Source organism: Carcharhinus amblyrhynchos, chromosome 9, assembly GCF_965287045.1.
Source record: "Carcharhinus amblyrhynchos chromosome 9, sCarAmb.v2.hapA, whole genome shotgun sequence".
NCBI lineage: Eukaryota > Metazoa > Chordata > Chondrichthyes > Carcharhiniformes > Carcharhinidae > Carcharhinus > Carcharhinus amblyrhynchos.
The window spans coordinates 10,249,056-10,269,055 of record NC_137332.1 but is presented as its reverse complement, the minus strand read 5'-3'; the positions used below and the strand labels follow the sequence as shown (position 1 = coordinate 10,269,055).

Genomic DNA, 20,000 nt, shown 5'->3' with positions numbered 1-20,000 from the left:
AATTCTCCTTTCGTAGTATCTGCAACCCATTTCAGAGTCTGCTTGGGTGCACTAGTGAAGCATAGGGATAACTCTGGCTTCCCTACTGAGTCATGAGTGCTTGTGTTGCCCTGATAACACAGCTTTAAGGGACAGCACCATCAAATCTTGGAAGGATGAGGATCAAGTGCATGGAAACACTCTCATGCAAGCCATACACCATCTCGACTTGAACATCATATCATTATTCCTCCAACAGCGCTGGGTAGAAGTACTGGAACTCTGGCCCAAGCTCTCTGCAGGTACACCACAGAGCTTGAAAAACACACATTTAAAGAGCATCCAGATGGAATCTGAACTCATCCAGGGATCACTGGATGAAATCTAGAATGAGAAATCTGGCTAAATGTTTCTTTTCCCCTCAACTCTGAGCAGATTGTCTTGTACCAGCTCACTCCCACTTTTCAAAATTAACTAGTTATGAGCAGTAACTGCTGGCCCTGGTAAGTAGTGCCAAATCCACATTTGATGGACACAGTAATAAAGAAAGCCATTATTATTTGTGCACCTCAAACTTTATTTATAATTTCAAAATCTTAACAGTTTAATTCACACTAAAATCTGATTACATTATCAGAAAAACAAAAAGTGAGTATGAATACATCTGGATCATTCTTAAACCGCTTTTTTCCGTCAGATTGAAGTTACCTTATATTTCAGCTCCAAATCTGTATGATATCCCTTTCTCCAACCACAGCAAGCCCTTTATCTGCTTAGTAGTCTTCTCCAGCAATGCACATTTTCTGAAGAATTTTTTTCTTCGAGATAATAGCTAATCCATCTCAAAAAGCCATGTGTAAAAAAAAAACATGCAAAAGAAATATGCAGGACACCTATTCTAGCAGTGTGCTGATATTAAATGTATGGAACAGGGACAACAGCAAAAACTTTCAGTCAAAACCTGAAGTGTATCTTTCCTCTAATTAATTCTAACACAGATTCTGTCTCTGCTTTAACATGTTACATTAGGTTAACTGATGCATCTCCCCACAAAATGTAACTACACAATTTGCGTACAGATTTTTTTAAAAAACATTCGCTTCTGCAGATTTTTCTGAAGAGCTTCTAACTATTTTAGAACAAAAAAGTAAAATAATCGCATCCTAAATGTGCATGTATATACATACATAAGATCCACAGACAGACTCACTAAAAGGGAAATCATTAGCCCTTAAATGGGGTGGGCGGGTGACGGGGGTCATAGTTACATTAAACAAGAGATCAGGCAAATTAAACTACGTTTTGCACCTCAACACTATTCAAATATATGATGCATGTACATTTGAGATGTTAATTGTTAACAAGTTAATTCAAGTTATATTTGAACTGTGGATTTTCTGTTTAAATGTCAAGAGTCAAAAAACTTGACTTACTAGGGAAACCTTGCAAGGCAAACATTTGAGTCTTGCAATACTAAACCAATGATCTAAAATTTGCAAAGCTCCAAAATTATCAGATTAATATGACTGAGCTATGACATTTTACAATATTGTTTCACCCTGCAGAAAGAAGTGTGCTTAATTTTAACATTTGTATGCAAATGGTAAATAAAAACAAGTGCACAAACCAAAGATTTGGACAGCATAGCTCCTGGCCTAGACATTACAGTTCATGGAAAATAGCCAAATTGCCTGCACTTGAATGCTACGTTTCCCTCAAAAAGATTTACCTTATACAGAGAGCCCTTGTATGGTTTATGTTCATCAGTTCAATAGGATGAACGCAAAGGAGTCCTCCATAGGGGTAGAAACTATCTCAGGACCTGATCCTATGACCTATGAATCGGGTGCTGGCAGCTAGCTCTTCAGCACTGTACAAGAACGAGGGACCACCTTTTGAATACTTTGAAAAGAAAATTGCCAAGAGGTAAGAAGGTTGGCTATTTGCAAAGAAACCCTAAGATTTTCTGATTAAAAGACAAATCTTTATCATTGCAAGATTTACTCTTTAAAAAAAACATACAAATTGCACTAAAGATGGAATTATAGCTCAATGAACACTTGGAATTCTAAATGCATCTCAAAGCGAGATATTTTATGCATTTTAAAACAAGAAACAGATGTCAAAACCGCCAAACACAATAATTCAGCATTAAAATCCCATACCAAAAATAATATCACACCCCATCGCCTTAAGATGCAATTATCTACCTGAAGTTAGAGCAGTGCAATTTATTGCAGATATTTTAACCCTCTTCCCTGGTTATTTCCCAAAAACGGCCTCCCAGGACATGAACATGAAGAGCCAACTATCTAGCTCTTGTGCTGATGTATCAGCAAGAGCTGTAAGCATTCTTTCATTGTTGTTATGCTTAAAGGTTTGATCTTTATTTGGTCGCATTAAAATCTTTCTTTTTGAAAGAGTGCACTGCTGCATTAGGTTAATTAAACAAGGACCTTCATCAACCAGAATGACAAGAGGGTTAAAATAAGACAATGTGAACCAATCCTTGCCAACACAACCTACAGTTTATCCTACAAGTACAAACAGGACAGCTCTTTTCTTTCCCTATAGTGCATGAATAGCTATACGGTAGGATTCTAACTATTTATCCAACAAAAGTGTCTGCACAACAACTGATTCACATCATAGCCATATACATTTAAACTTGACTAAGAATGATAGAACATCAGATATCTAATATGAACAGAAATCTAAATAAACATTCGTTGGAACAGTTAAACTGTGCACGATATCCAAAAATAACTTTCCATCAAAACTAATGCTGCTGTAGTTTCTGCTGAAAACTAATAATGATCTTAAGTATTAAATCTGGCCCACCCAACATCCACAAAGAGGATGGTTGTATTCACAGAGAAAGCTAAAAATCAATCACAAAGCTGAAAGCACCTGGAAAGACAGGTTAACCCTTCAGGTGTAGGCCCAAAGCTTTAACCTGTCTTTTTTTCAGGCACTGGCTGACCTTCTGACATTTTTTAAAATTCAGATTTACAGCTGTTGAGTTTTTTTTTGTTTTAGTCATTTGACTTTTATCTGGAAAAACAAAGTATCGAACATTTGGCTGATCAGACTAACATTTAATTCCATACTTTGGTGAAGGAATGTTGAGTTTCATTAAAATAACGCATACATAAAAGAGGGCCATTGACTGATCCAAGATCTTTTTAAACCCTGAAACAATATGCCTTCATTCTTGCTTACCTTTAGTGTACTGCAGCAGAACTTAAGGTTCAAGGTCTGGGTGGCACTGTGAAGTATAAAAATTGCACTTCATTTGCGATGAGCTGCGACTTCACATGGTACAAGAAAACTATACCAACAGCCTCCATTTTGAAACACTTCGTTATAAAGTCAGTATTACTAATATTTTGGTGGATAGTAGCAATGCAAGCTGAAAAAGACCCGCTTTCTGGAATTTTTGTTTAAAAGGTGAGGATGGTTTTCTCATTAAACAAAATTCGATTCTTAATAGAGGTAATTATATTCTGCGGCATGTCTTCAAAAAAAATTCTTGCTATCTAATTGCCTAAAATAAATAAGGCATGCTTCAGTTACTGACTGCAAAGTTTAATAAACCGTCAACATCTGCACTATTCAAACAGCATTTTCCTTTATGCTTCATTACTATATAAAAAGTAGGTAAATTGATTCAGATTATCCTTTGCTACACAAGATGCAGGAGTTACAAGCTACGCTGAACTACACTGAACATTACCACCCCTCCCCACCCAATAAATGTTTATTTTAAAGTATGATAGACTGGGGAAGTGCACTGCAAAGAAACCAAAATATAGGCTCTGACCCTTCAACAAACTTTTCTGACCAAACCAAAGCTGAGTGTACATCTCCAGTCCAGACATTAAAATAAGCATGCTTCATACAGCAGTACAGTTACAAATTCCCTAACATACTTTGCAGAACTTGAAAGTGTAAACAGATAAAATATTCCAATTAACTTACATTTTTCATACATATATATATATATATACATACACGTTAGTGCATTCTCAGGAATTGACTGACCAAAAGGGTTTCAAAACAAGCGGCATTACTGTGTACCAGAAAGTGTAATAGGCTCCCAATTAAACTACGGATTAAACTACTACCTCAGCTTAACTTTTAGTGCCCTCGTGGGGGTGGAAGTTGAAGGGGAGGGAAAAAAGGTGCATCAATTACCATCATTAAAGGTGTGCAAATCTACAAGGTTAAGTGCAAAAGCACTGCTGGAAGTTGTTAAGAGGAAGGGGAGAGGCAGGGTTAGCACAGAGTACACAACTCAACTGCCCCAGAAGATTAAGAGCAGTAATACTAGAAACATGGGAACAAATTTTTATTGGACATTTCTTTCATGTTGGCAACCCTTCTAACGTAACTGTATATTGCAAATAAATACAATTACCCCAAAAAGGTAAAATCTGTCCAAGCATCACAACTTAAGGAACATAAACATTCATGATTTCAGAATAATATTCTAGTAATCATGGAATAAAAAGTAAAGTTTGTAAAGGTACTTTGGTCTTATAGGCATTAAATCTGAAAAGTGAGATTTAACTGAGGCACAGTCACCTGTGTAAATGCAGAAAATGAGAGCTCTGGCAGAGTAGAAATTCCACATGCACTACAAATCAATTTTGAATTAGTGGCAGTCTAAGGCAGATATCCAGAGCCGCCAACATATATGCAACAATTCTGATATAGAATTAGACTGTGGGAGGTGACGGTCATCCTCACCTTGGGATCCGAGACTGCTGCTGACCAATGTTAAGGAGTCTGGATCATCCAAACTTTTGAACAGGCACGTGTAATCCCGGTGAAGATTTTGTCATGACTAATTCAATTTGGCCTGGATTTTGTCTGCAAGGTCACACTGTCAGAAGTGCTTAGGTCTATAATCTGACAAAGAATAAAAGCCTAAATTTAAAAATGAACAGAAAAATAATCCTATACGGTATGAAATGTGACCACCACCCTACAGAACAGTAATCAAGAGAAATATCCCTGATCAATCATTACTCTCATTTTATCACATTGTTCACAATCATTTGAATTTTGGTATCCATCAGGCCTAGGGGGAAAAGGTGGAGTGGCACGTGTGTATGAATCAAATCTAAGCATTTAGCTGCACATAACTGTTTACAGCTACATCATGACTTTAAATCATAAACTCCACCAGCAATAGGCAAATGCATTAACAGTTGAAAACATTGCACCTTCATCAACCCAAAACAGAATTACAAAGAAGTGCGACTTTCCTTTGGAGCACGTGAAAACGTTATCATTTTAACTAGTCCCCACCCTCACCACTCAATTCCAGTTACAACGTAGAACACAAGTTGGAAGCCTCTCAGTTAGTTGTGATTGCAAAAACAGGCTTCTTTGCCATAAGCACATCACTCATCATTCACTGAACCAATCAGGGCAGTAAAGATGCAGAATCAGGTCTCATGGACAGTGCAAGGAAAACATTCTCTGCATTAGATTAACACAAATCCTAGAATATCAAAATCATCTCCCTGTAATGTGTAAGCCAGACCTACAGATACAAATGCAGTTTATCAGCAAAATCATGAAGTAAATGGTTATGCTTAAACAGAGCACTATTGAATAAAGTACCCAACATGAATTGACAGAAAGATATGCACACTTTTCTACTAAAGCTAAATGCACAGGTAAGCAAGTAATCAAACTTCTCCAGATCAGCATTCCTATCAACATGGACTTGAAAAATTTGCCATGATTGTAAGGGATGTTTTGAAAGGAGGTATGGGGTGGGGAGTAGTGGTGAAAAAAGGGAAAGAAAATGTAAAACTACTGTGAAGCAATATCACAATAGAACATTTCCTATATTACATAGATGAGTCCAGTGCCTTGGAGCTAAATGTTATAGTCAAAGCAAAGTGTTTCAAGTCTGTAAGATTGTGTTTATTCTGAGTTTCCAGATCATCATCTAATTGGAATGATTCAATGCAATTGCCAGCTAACTTGGCCCCACTCTAACTCCTAATCCTCCAGTTTTACGTTGCTCCCTAACTTTATAAAATTTCTCAAAGCCTTGTTTTAAGAACATAAGAACATAAGAAATAGGAGCAATTGATTAATTTCCAGAACTCTTCCAATATTGCCAGTACCAGTCCCTCTCTCAGAAACGTTTATGGCACGATACAAATAAAAGTTGCTATAGCCCAATTGCTGGGCATTACTTAAAACTTCTGCTGATTACACATTTCATTCATGGAATGAAAACTAGTTGAAAATAAATTACATGTTGAAATTTGACAAATGCATAATAGAGGCATTTGGTACTTGGCAATTCACCTCAAAAGGCTAAAAGGACTGAAAAATATTTCTTAAGTAACAAAGCCAAAAGTTGAAATTTGATTGCAGAATCCAGCAACGATGACAGTATGGACAGTGAATGCTTTATAAGGGGAATTCAACATAAAATTTCAGCCTTTGGATTGAGGATATTTACATTAGAAAAGTTAATTTATAAGTGCTGAAGATACAATTGCACTTCAGCTATCGCAATTAGCAAATCCACAGCACTAGGCTCTTAGGTCATACAGGCCAGTAAGTTGTCAGTCGAATTGGCCAATTTCAATCAGGGACAGCGATAGACTGTGCTACATAATGAGTATCACCACCATCGGTTATGTAAATGAAGGGACAGATAAAGACAACATTCATCGCAGTTTGTGTTGTCCAGGTGTCTGGACAGCATTGCACAATCTCAGTTGTATTCCACTGTTCCAATAACTTGGCTTACCATCAATGCCGACATGAAGAATGGGTTCTTAGAGAGAAGGTAACGGGCACCTGAAGAATCCCCAAGTTAGTGATTTTGGGAGAGGAAAGAAGAATATGTGGGATCATAAAAATTTTACAGATAGTGAATTGATTTGTAAATAATCCCATCTTCTCTATTCATTAGCACACTCATTTTCTAACAAGTTGAAGAGTGGAGATCTGTTTGCTACCCAAGTGTAAGTTTCAAAAGTCAAGTTGCAGAACCATCATATCACTCGAGCTCCAGGCCAAGATGCAAAGATAATTCACTCAATTAAGTGTTTCATGTCTATACAGCACAAGCTGTCCTGTACTGAAAACCAAATTTGTATCAACTTGACATTGAAAAGCTCTGGCAAAGCTGATGAAACAAACCTGCTGCACAAGAATACTGAGTGATTAACTCAGGCCAATATTTAACTCATTACTGTCACACTACAGGCAGAAGACTTTGCTTTGCTATACATTGGCTGAATTAAGGAAAAGGACTGCTTCATCTACCCACTTCTTTTGGGTGTCCCTTGGAACCCATATAATACACCACTTCAAGCACTCTCAAATTCCCAGTTGTTCAGCCATGTTAAATTAGTGATAGCAATTGCTTATACATTGTTACTAAATTCAAACTTCTGGACTGCACCATGATACCATTTTCAGACATTAAGCCATGACTAAACATGCAGTTTATCTTAAATCTGCTTCAGACCAAAGTTTTAAAACAAAAGCTGCAGCAATGCAGGTACATTTATGCAAGTATTTTTCTGTTATGCACACACTGACAGCAAAACAAACAACACAAATCAATAATTAAGAACCTTAAAATACGGTCAATCTGAAGTTTTCAAATAAGAAACATAAACTCCAATATTTGGTCGAAACATAGATTTCATTTTTAGCTGTAGCACAAGTTCGAATTTAATCCCAGCGAAACCAGTCATAAATGGATTCCTCAGTATAGAAATCACATAGCCACAATGTTCAAAGAGCATTTTGGCACTGCAGGTATAAAATGTTTGGACTAGAATTAGGAGAAAAATATAAATTTCTGGAAATAAATTAAATTCAACTCAAATTAATACTTTATCCCATGTAACAATAGGATGAATGGTCTCCAATGCTGTAAATTTCTACAATACTTAGATATTGTTTTCAATGAAGGGAAATGCAACCTACAAACCAATCTGGAATAATTGGGATCCTGAAGGATAGAGACCAGGAAATACATTGGAATGACAGAATCCTCCATCTTACTGCAGACCAGGATATCCACACGAATAATAGTGAGTGGCCATCCTTAGGGTGAATATTTTAATAATTCATCAGTTTAAAATTGAAAATCAACCAGCATATCCAAACATTTAAAATCAGCCCCATTAAGTGCATTCAACTTTATTCCTATGGTCTTCCCATTTTTATTCCCAGAATTTTAAATCTTTTACTTCATCGTAGGGTCTATAACAGAATTAGTAAGCACACCAGCCTGCAGTGAGACAAGAATACAACTTCAGAATTCATTAACCCCAAGTAAGACACATTCTCTAAGTCACCCCGAACATTAAGAGGCATTTGGATTTCAAGTTAATGCACAGATATCTAGAAGTCAAAACCTACAAAACTTTTGAGGCAAACTGTTCTGGGTAACGACAATGAAAAAAGTCACAACATATTAAACAGAATTTCAATAAAATTCTCCCTCAAAGAATCAACTGCAATTTACTTCAGATGGGCTATTTAAACATGCACCAATTAAAAAAAAAATCATTTTCTGTTCAGTGTTAGAAAGATATGAACAAAATATATCCTAAGTTACAACTGATCTGGTTCCAATTGCTAAAAGCACTTTCTACCATTATACTCAGTGAATTATATATAATACATCAAAGCTGTAACTGGCCACTCATAAATCTGCCCTCATAATTTGGATATTTGTTCATTTTCTTATCGGCTTTGATGCTTAAGCGGGTTCATGACCTATAGGACCATACAGAGCCAAAGCCAACCAAGGTGTATTAGTAGGATGGCAGTTCCACGACTGCATTCTGGGACATCTGGGGTGGACTTGGTAGGGGACTGAGTTGTGGTGTTGAAAGTTAAGACAAGGAAGAAAAATGTTCCCTGTTCGTAACTGCAGCTAAGTGCCTCTTGCTGAAAACGTGAATGGGAACATTATTGAGCTTGGTTTCAATGATTCCCACCCCAACTGTGGACCAACCTGCAGACAAGGCACCCTAGGTCATTAATGAACAATGATTTCTTGGGAACAACATCAGCCACCAGCATCCTGGAACTTCACCCAAGTATGAATCTCCCTTGTCAGGAAAGACAAAATGGAGAAAAACAGAAAGGAAAACTGACTTCTCAATCTCTTTCATAACCACGAGAGCAGCAAGGCTGATCAAAGCAGTTTGAGTCAACAAACCCACTAAGACCAATGGAGCATTTAATTATAGAAAAGGCCTTCTGGCCAGTCTTCTATGAATGCATGTCTTTTTTTAGGATTCAGATTTGTCTTTAATATATAGAGGTTACATCATTCAGTGGTCATACGCTTTTTGGTCAGGTGTGATTACTCACCATGAGTTTTTGTCAACGTTAAACTCTCCATGTAACACAAGACATCAGCTTACGAATCCTTGTTGTTAAATGTTTAAAGCTTCTTGGGGTGTTCAATGAAATCCACAGCAAGACAACGTAATCTGCCCATTGTAAAAGTTTATTGTTGGGCACACTTCTAAAATTAAGTTGAGCTGAGATTGTCAGTTTGACTATGTGACAAAAGGACCTGAAATGGACAAGGACAGCAATGAAAACGGGAAAATGATTGTTGTACTGTTCTCCATTGTTGCAACTGTGAATAGTCTCTATTAGAGATAGCAAAAAAGGGTGAAGTGTAAATTTGAATGAGATATGGGGAAAAATATTTTAAATGCTTCCCTGTTTCAATAAATATGCCTAAATAAAAAGACAGTGGTGCATATGGTTGTAAATGAAGTATGGAGATCATTTGTTTTTTAAAAAATCTCTCCAATTAACAACATTGAATTCAAAATCTGCATTAGAAAATAACAAGATATATGGACTAACCACTTCAAAACTTACAGCATTTACTCTATAGAAGTTCACAATTCTCTTCCCGCATTTTCGGCACAATAGAATTCAAAAACTTTCAGTCTAGATTCTTAACATTAGACTTCAGCAAAGATTTTCATACATGAATAAGACTAACATTGAGATTTAACCTGCAGATGTCTTGTGGTTCTCGGTCATAGTACTCATTCGGCTCTCCACATCTAAAAACAAGCAGTCCGCAACACCTGGACTACTGAGCACTCTTTTTTTGTAGCTTTCCAGAGACAGAAGGCTTTCATTAATGCCTGCAAAATTCGATTCTGTGAATGTGTGCCATCTGTGAAGCTAAGTTACAGTAACGGATACTATCTAAATGCACATCATACGAACAGAGCAATAATTCACTCTTTCAAATATCAGATAGGAATTATTTTCTTCCACTTGAATCAATCAAAAAGCATTCAAAACAGCACATAGATGTTTATTAGACAAGTCGTTTTTCTTAATTTCAGGTGTCTGCTCAGAACAATGGTATCCATGACAAAAACTGCATCGCTCCATTCTCACGCCTAGCAAAAATAAAGGCAGCGCCCAAAAAGTTTACTCGGTTTACAACTTCAGTTAGCCATTTCTAATAAAATTCACAGCAAGAAGACAACTTTGCTACTGAAACATAACGCGCTCATTAAAAAACCTGAAATAATTTCCACCATTCTAAGCATCAACATAAACAGCAGATTTATTCACGTTCATTTATTAAGTTGAACATCAAGGCAGTTGAAATACAACACACTCCTGGCCTACCTACCTTCAACCTAACAAAATTCCAAATGGTTTAAGTAAATCTAAAACAAAATCTATCACAATATCACCTAAAATACCTTTCCATTCTGCATTCCTCAAACATTATTTACTACAATTTAGGAAATACTTACCCACAATAAAAGGTTTGTAAAATCAGCAAAACTGGCAGGTGATTAGTTTAATTTCTACAAGTATTACATTCTAAGTAGTAGATCAGGACACATTAATTTCTGCACTGTTAATCAAATTTCAATGTATATATTGAGAAATAAAGACACGGGCAAAAACAAGTTCAAGTGTTACTGCGCAGTAAGTCATTTCTATTTCAGTCACACGGTTTAGTGTACTTACAGTGCAAAGCTCCTTGAAGGAACAGAATCAAGGATGGTGCATAGCATACGCCAGGTTACCCTTACAGAGCTAGTATTATATTGGCTGGAACACACCTGTACTTCAATAAATACAGTGGCAAACAGAGACTGCAATTGCATTCGTCTTTTGCATAATTAAACTGAGCAACTATCAGAATATTCAAGTGCTAACATGGGGGAGAAAAGATCTAATTTGCACAGAAACAATCACTTTCAAATAGAGGGAAAAATATGCAGAAGCAATTCAGGTAATCTTTCGAGGTTTTAAAATGGCAAATTCCAACTAAATAACGTGAAAAATAATGCATCTAAAGCAGGTCAATAATGCATTAGAAAAACAATTCCATTGTCAATTTGAGGAACTACTTAATCGTTAATGGTACTTTGATTAATACCTTACCATCAGCTTTCCTAAACTCCTTCTGTCAGAAAAAAAAGTTATGGGGCACTATTTTACATGGCAAGAATTGCAGACCATAAAAACAAATTGACAAAATGCCTTCCAATAAGTCTGTCACAGACCATCAGAATAAAATTGCAAACAAAAGCTAAGGATGCCAGCCACAAGATTAAATAGCATTTCACGTCCATATGCTTTGCTATAGAAAGATTATGCAAAAGATATACTGCTTTGCATTATGCATCATTACTGATGAGCTAAATTGCAGTCACGATGGCTTCAGGAACCTGGACTATATCAGCTATTTGGATCTGAATTGAAATTATGCACATTTAAAGTCTCAGTTTGACCCAACAGAAAATTCCATAACGCAAATCTGTTGTCATACCAGGTTACAATTCACTAGGTACAACACACAGTACTACGCATTTACCCATAGATCCAACTTACCCACAAACAAGGGTTTTCATATTATTTATTGTCAAGCACAAAACAAGCATTTTTAAAAGTGAACAGTATACAATGAAATTAATACATTTTACAACAGAAGCACATGTCACTATAGTGACTGAATAGAAATTGAAAATACAAATGCTGGAATGTTCAAACTATTGTGTTCCACTAAAAGCAAACCAAATTTGCAATTCTACACAAAATAATGGTTATCAAGTTCGCTACCTCTTAAGTATGACAATAGCAACAAACACTATTTTTCTTAAACCAAAAACAAAATTAAGATCTTCATCAAGGCGTCTGTATCCATAAATTTTACAAAGGCTTTTCCCCAAATGACGCAAATATCTCCACTTCACATTACTGGGCCTGCACAGAAGAAATACATAGAAATACACAAGTGGTTACCAACATGAAACATTTCATGGACATCCGAGTGTGGGCAGGATCCTCTATCTGTGAAAGGAAAGGTTAAGCAGTGCTGGACAGCTGCTCTCACTTTTCACATTGCCTGTTTGGGTTGGGGGGGAAACTTCAAGTAAGAACAGCCAATCAAATAATACATCATTCATTCAATGCTCTTTAAATGTGTTTCTCTGAATTTAGTGTGTACGTAACTTTCAAGAGTACATGGGTGTTGATATAAAGTGTGTTCTGTACATCGTACAATCTTAATTTTGCCACCTCGAGCAACTTATCTATGAACCTCACAGAAGTCACCAGTAGGGCTACTTGAAGGTTTTTTGCATGTCGAATCAAAAACACACTCTCAATCATGAACCGAAGTACTCTTTGTTTATTGGAATTTACCTGTGGGGGTTGCTGTGCTGGCGGGTGCTGGGGAATTCCCTGGGAGTTTGTCTGACTGTAGTAAGCCGCTTGCTGCCTGTAATACTCAGCCCACGCCGCACTGTAGTCTGGCTGCCCACCGGGCTGAGCTGCCGTACTGGAAGCTTGAGCTGCCTGACCTGAAATAACAAGCAGGACCGAGTCACTGACCAAATTCAGATGATTCAAACTTAACTGAATCATGCTTTCCAGAGACATACATACTTTGTTTCTTGTAGTATTCTTCCCAAGCTTTGGTGTAATCCTGTTGGGCTCCTTGTGGTTGTCCCTGTTGACCTGAACAAAACATGGGTAACATTTTTATGAAAGAAGTCTAATTAAGCAAAGAATATGCAGATAAAATGTAGACAGTTTCAGTCTTTAAAGTAATGAATTAACACGCAAAATAACTAACTATTTTGGGTGCACATCATCATCCAATACTTTCCTTAAAAACTCAGGCTATTTAAAATCCCATTTATTTGGAATATCTAAAGATAAAACAAGAAGAAAAACCAAGACGATTCAAAAATGGTTTTGAATTTGCTAATGATTAGGCATTATATTGGTACAAATAATCAATGCATTTGAATAAAATATTAATACAACGTGCCTTTTGAATTCCATGAGTTTTAACTTCAGGTGATTAGCACCAGCACAAAGACTTGTCATGCACTCTAGTTCAGTAGAAAAGTGGACCAGGTAATCATGCCTATTATAGGCCAATGCCACTTGTAAATTATACTCAATCCACCCAGGATGAAATAGGAATACTTAACTCAGTAGTAATGAGCAGTGTTGAGCTTTGTACATGATTTATTCTTTAGCCTGACTGGACATTTTTTTGTACATCACAGAATCCCTACAATACAGAAGGGGGTCATTCAGGCCATCAAGCCTGCACTAACTCTCTGACAGAGCATCTTATTCAGGCACATCCCCGTAACACCACATATTTAATCCCCCTAAGCTACACATCTTGGGAACCAAGTTATTTAACTTAGGATAAATTATTTATCAAAATTCGCTGGACTCTGGGGAAGTGCCAGAAGATTGGAAAACAGCTAATGTTACGCTGCTGTTTAAAAAAGGTAGCAGACAAAAGGCAGGGAATTATAGGCCAGTTAGTTTAACGCCCATAGTTGGAAAAATGCTAGAATCCATCAAAGAAGAAATAGTGAGACACCTAGAAAAGAACGGTTTGATCAAGCATACGCAGCACTGATTCGTGAAGGGGAAGTCGTGTTTAACGAATTTACTGGATTTCTATGAGGATGTGACTAGTGCGGTAGACAGAGGGGAACCAGTGGATGTGGCGTTTTTAGATTTCCAAAAGGCATTTGATAAGGTGCCTCACAAAAGGTTGCTGCAAAAGGTTAGGGTGCATGGAGTTGGGGGTAAGGTGTTAGCGTGGATAGAGGATTGGTTGTCTAATAGGAAGCAGAATGTTGGAATTAGTGGGTGCTATTCTGGTTGGCAGTTGGTGACTAGTGGAGTGCCGCAGGGACTGATGCTGGGGCCTCAACTGTTTACCATTTACATAGACATTCTGGAGGAGGGGGCTGAGCGTAGGGTGATGAAATTTGCTGATGACACGAAGATGAGTGGAAAAGCAAATTGCGTGGAAGACGTGGAAAGTCTGCAGAGAGATCTAGATAGGCCGAGTGAGTGGGCGAGGACCTGGCAGATGGAGTATAATGTTAGCAAATGTGAGGTTATCCACTTTGGTAGAAATAATAGGAGGGATTATTATTTAAAGGGCGAAAAGCTGCAGCATGCTATGGTGTAGAGGGACCTGGGGGTCCTTGTGCACAAATCACAAAAACCCAGTCTGCAGGTGCAACAGGTGATCAAGAAGGCGAATGGAATGTTGGCCTTTATAGCGAGAGGGATAGAATATAAAAGCAGGGAGGTCTTGCTGCAACTGTACAGGGCATTGGTGAGGCCGCAACTGGAGTACTGTGTGCAGTTTTGGTTGCTGCATTTGCGAAAGGATATATTGGCCTTGGAGGGAGTGCAGAGAAGGTTCACTAGGCTGATACCAGAGATGAGGGGGTTAGCCTATGAGGAGAGATTGAATAGACTGGGTCTGTACTCGTTGGAGTTTAGAAGGATGAGGGGGATCTTATAGAGACGTATAAGATAATGAAGGGGATAGATAGGGTAGACAGATTCTTCCCACTTGGAAACCATAGCAGAACTAGAGGGCACAGCCTCAAAATAAGCGGGGGGGGGAGCAGTTTAGATTGGAGTTGAGGAGGAACTTCTTCACTCAAAGGGTAGTGAGTCTCTGGAATTCTCTGCCCATTGAAGTGGTGGAGGCTACCTTGCTGAATATATTTAAGTCACAGGTAGATAGATTTCTGATGGACAAGGGAATTAAGGGTTATGGGGAGAAAGCAGGAAAGTGGAACCGATCCGCTTCAGATCAGCCATGACCTTGTTGAATGGCGAGGCAGGCTCAAAGGGCTAGATGGTCTACTCCTGCTCCTATTTCTTATGTTAAGTGGCAATTTAGCATGATCAATCCACCTAACCTGCACATCTCCTTTCATTTGCCAAAATTTTGAGAAGGCATGCCCAGGTGTTTACCTAATTTCTTGTAATATTCTTCCCAGGCTTTGGTATAATCGGTCTGAGGAGCCTGGGCCGCATTGGGCTGGTTTGGGTCACCTGCTGATAAAAGTACAACACTGTCAATATCATATTAACACCAAGGTTGTCATTTCCCATGGAGGGAATAGAAGAAGGCAGTTTTGTAACATAAGGAAAACCCAAAAGCTGCTACACTAATTGAGAACAGCTTTTCTAACTCTCTGTGTAAAGTGATTTAGGCACATAATGCCACTGATTTAAGAAACAAGAATACTATAACAGCTAATACTGGTTTCCAAAAGAAATCAGAGCTTATGAAATTTCTTTTGGAGTAAGATGCAAGCTTAGTTCTTAAAAGATTTTAAAAACTGCAGCAATTAAATTTCTGTCAGTGTAGCCAGAAGATCTAATAAAAATACCCGATGATTTACCCTGTGCAGAATTTGGGGTATTGCCCTGACCAGTGCTTGAAGCTGCAGGTGGCTGCTGTGCTTGTTGCTGATAATACTGAGCGTAATATGCTGCCCATGCAGCTGTATTTGCATCTCCAGCTTTATCTACAATAGATTAAAAATATTTTATTACTGCTGGTATTCAAATGCTGTAGATAAAAATGTTCAAGTTATTTAATACATTACAGTATTATAGCAAGGTCAGTGAATCACTTCTCTTTCCCTCTTCCTCCCCTGAAGGTGTCAGGTCCTGCTCATGTATGATGCCACAAGTGCAAGCTACTCTCCAGTATCCCAACCGAGTGGTCAATCTGCACGTTTCAGCCACAACAGTGCAAAAGTTGTTCAGCTATTTAACTGGACAGGACATCCCAGTCAAAACTGACCCTGACCTCAACTGATGCTGGCGCACACATGCTTTTTGAGCAGGGGTCACTGAATAGCATATAGGGGTGGGAACCCTAAATAATACCACCCCACCCACCCTGGCTGAGATAAGCCAACTCAGCACATACTAGGAATCAAACCTGGGCCCTGTGGGTCTGCATGGCCCAATTATATACTGCAAATGAGCCATTGAGGAGCTCAGTAGATTGCTTTTAAAAGCTCTGATGCAAAATGTTAAGAAAGAAATTGTGTCTTACTTGGATCTGGTTGGCCCTGTTGCTGCCAGGGCTGATAGGCATTCCCCCATCCTTGTGGAGCATACGGTGCTGGTGGACCACTGCAGAGGTTGAGAGATTAAGTAATGGCAACATTCCTTACTCTGTAGTCAAATTTAAAACAATTGTTCGATTTAAATCAGATTACTTACTGCTGAGGAGGACCAGGTGGTCCTGGATTATAGGGCCCCGGATTATAGGGTCCCATTGGAGTTCCAGGGCCTGGAGGACCAGGGGGCCCATGAGGGCCAGGAGGCAAGTGGGGTCCATGAGGACCATGGGGGCCAGGTGGCCCAGGAGGACCAGTAGGAGCCTAAATACACAAACATACATTGTGAAATATAATCAAGTCTACAAATAGGGAGGTTCCTGTGGAGAGAGCACCAGCCCATATGAAAAACAACTTATTATTCTCACTGAGAGCTAAACTAGACATTTTTAAAAAGATATTAAAAATATTCCCCCATCAATGCATTTTCCAGACTCTCAGACTGGTCAACTCCATTATTTCCATGCAGGAGTGGATAAAACTTTGTTTCACATAAATATAGCAGCATTTCATCATAAAATGGAAAATTTCACAATGCTTGATTCAGAAAACTACAAATTTAATCCTAATTTTAGGACATTTCCTCTTCGTTTGGTTTGTGACAAAAATGGAGGCTGCAGATTACAAACCTTAATTTCATTTTCATTTGTTAATGATCTTGCAGCAGCCTGCGTTAAAATTAACAATGCACTGAACAAACTGATTTGACTACCTGATTTGTCACTGGGACGCTATGAAGTATTGTTACATTATCGATCACTGGGACACTGTGTCAGAACCACGGACCCACTAAGGTTCACCCTATATACTGGAGAACAGACTTGTATTTATATAGGGTCTATAACTTTACCCCAAGGTGCTTTCAGAAGCATTTGAAGAAAAATTCGACACTGAACCACATAAGGAGATATTAAGAGAAGAAAATCAAAAGCTCAGCTAGAAAGGTAGGGCATTTTAAAGAAGGTAAGAAGCAAACGGTTAGGGTAGGAATTCCAGAGTTTAGTACCATGGAAGCTATCGTGCAATCGATTCTGGAACAGTTAAAATCAGAACATCCAAATCAGGGTTTTGCAGCTAAAAATTACAGAATAGAGGGGTCACGGAGAGATCTGAAAACAAGGATGAGTACTTCAACTAGCAGCCGACATTGATTATTAATGGGTGAATTGAATTTGGAGCAAGTTAAACCGCAGGCATCAGAGATTAGATAATCTCAAAATTATTAAGGGTAGAATGAGTGGGACTGATCAGTAGTGTGTTGGAATAGTCAAGTCTAGAGATAAGAAAGGCACCAATGAGGGTTGCAGTAGGTGAGCAGAGTCAGGCAACGTTATGGAGGTTGAAATAAATGGTCCTATGATGGTAATGGTAAGAAGCTCATCTTGGGGTGAAATTGAGACACCAAGATTCCAACCATTCGGGTTCAGCCTTAAGTAGAGATGAAGCTGATGGCTACTGAACTGAGTCTACAGTGGGGAGCAAAGGCAAATGGATTCCATCTACCCAATATTTAACTGGACAAAATTTCAGCTCATCTAAGTTTGATGATGCACTCCATATCTGATAATTTGAAGACAATGGAAGAGTCATGCCTGGTGGTACTGGTGAGTTGGAGGTGGGGATCACTGACATTGTCCTCAGATAGTCCTGCTGTTTAAACCCATGTCTTTGGAATTGGCAGGACTACATGAAATCACCCCTTGACTATTTACAACAATCAAATATGCTCCAGGAGATGAATGTCATCAATGATGCATCATTAGACAAATTTAACAATTTGCTCCTTTATCACAAAGCCCCCATTAACATTCTTTGCACACAGAAGTCATCAAGATCCTTCTTTACAACTTCTCGGCCAATGCTGGTAATGATCCAATCCACTCCATCTATCTGTCCATTATTTAAACACAAGAACTTAAGACATAAATGGGCAGGAGTAAATCTTCAGCTCCTCAAGCTTGCTCCGTCATCCAAAACAATCGCAATCTTCTGCCTCAACTGCACTTTCACACCTAATACATACATCATTTGTTTCCGACAAACCAAAAATCTGTACCTCAACCTTAAAAATCCTTAATGAATGAGTATTCACAACCCCTTGGGGTAGATAATTCCAGACATTCTCAGAATTAAGAAATATTACCACCTCAGCCCCAAATGATCTACTCCTGAACCTGAGATTGTTTTACGATCCCCAGCCAGGGGAAACAATCTTTGTGTTTGCTCTGCTGAGCCTCTCCAGAATCTTGCATATTTCAAAGAGATCCAAGCGAATATAAATCTACTTTTCATAGCCCATCTTAGAAATCAATCCTCTCATCCCAGAATCAATTTGTGAACCTTTGTTGCACTACTTCCAATGCAAGTATATACTTACTGAATTATAGAAACCAAAACTGCATACAGTACTGTGGGCAAGGTCTTACCAAAATCCCTTATAACTGCAGTATGATTTCCTTATTTTTATCCTCCAATCTCCTTGCAATAAAGGTTATTTCTCTTCTAATTACTTGCTGTACCTACACGCCAACTTCTGTGTTCCTTGTACAAATACATCCAATTGTCACTGAACAGCTAAAAATCTTCATCCCTTTTAAAAAATACTATGCTTTTTATTCTTACCACCATCTGAGTAACCATGCACTCGATCACATTACACTCCATCTACCATCTTGTCGCACACTCAAAACCTAACCCAATACATCTCTTTGCAGCCTTCTGGCCCTTGTATTGCACTGCTATTTGAAAGCAGCCATTACACCCCATTTTCACAAACTATTATTCAACATGTCAGCCACCACATGCAGGGACTGTGGAATCCATACCTGGCAGACTGTATTTTCCATTGGTAAGTTTCAAAAATCAGTAATAAACACTATTGGGTTGATGATATTCAAAACTGCAGAGCATTTGTATGTGTACTGGAACAGTTATGTGTTTTTTTGCAAAACAGTCAGATGAAAAGCAGAGTCTGCATGTATATTTTTGATCAGCGTGCACTTTAGTTACTGCTTATTTGGTTATCTGCAAAATTCAGAGAGGTAAGACAGGTGAAACATCAAACTTCAGCTTACATGGGAACACCAGTAAGGAACGCCACCAGTATGGTCAAAATAACAAACTATTTACCATTCACTTGCTGCTTGGTGTTCAGATAAAACATGGAGATGTTCCTTTACACGTGGAATGCTACACAAACATTAGCTGCTCCATATGCTATGAAGTCCAATCAAAAACAAGAGAGTCTGCAGATCCTCCAAACATGTGATTCAAAGCAAGTTTTGATTATTTTATCAATGACTTTCCTACTACCATGATTGATCTACTTTAAGCACCACTAAATTCCTTTTCTAAATCCTAGAGATAAGTGTCTAGCGACAGCCTGGAAACAAGCACACCATGGGGTATGAGAGCAATTAAACCAAGTGAATCATGGCAATCTGCTCATGTACTCAAAGTAGTGAAAGTTGTTAATCTGCAATAACTCATCTAACGATCTCTCAGGAAGCTTCATCATAGGATTCATTTTGT

General features: G+C 38.2%; 1 protein-coding gene across 8 annotated transcripts in view; it reads right to left on the bottom strand.

Annotated features, from left to right (window-relative positions):
• Window positions 1-532: 532 nt before the first annotated feature.
• Window positions 533-20,000, bottom strand: part of fubp1 (far upstream element (FUSE) binding protein 1) — a 42,035-nt gene continuing 22,567 nt past the window's right edge. Inside the window, exons 15-23 of one of the 8 annotated variants that reach the window (XR_013887830.1) lie at window positions 16,573-16,733; window positions 16,403-16,482; window positions 15,738-15,863; window positions 15,304-15,387; window positions 12,937-13,008; window positions 12,694-12,851; window positions 4,732-12,252; window positions 3,202-3,247; window positions 533-1,881 (exon numbers count right to left, since the gene is read on the bottom strand). Coding sequence is in view for 3 of the 8 variants with exons in the window: in XM_080195141.1 (XP_080051267.1) it covers window positions 12,244-12,252; window positions 12,694-12,851; window positions 12,937-13,008; window positions 15,304-15,387; window positions 15,738-15,863; window positions 16,403-16,482; window positions 16,573-16,733 (690 nt within the window). In the remaining 5 variants the exon portion in view is untranslated. Of the gene's footprint in view, window positions 12,253-12,693; window positions 12,852-12,936; window positions 13,009-15,303; window positions 15,388-15,737; window positions 15,864-16,402; window positions 16,483-16,572; window positions 16,734-20,000 lie in introns of all 8 variants that reach the window. The other 7 variants (XR_013887829.1, XR_013887828.1, XR_013887827.1 and 4 more) reach the window with 7 other exon arrangements.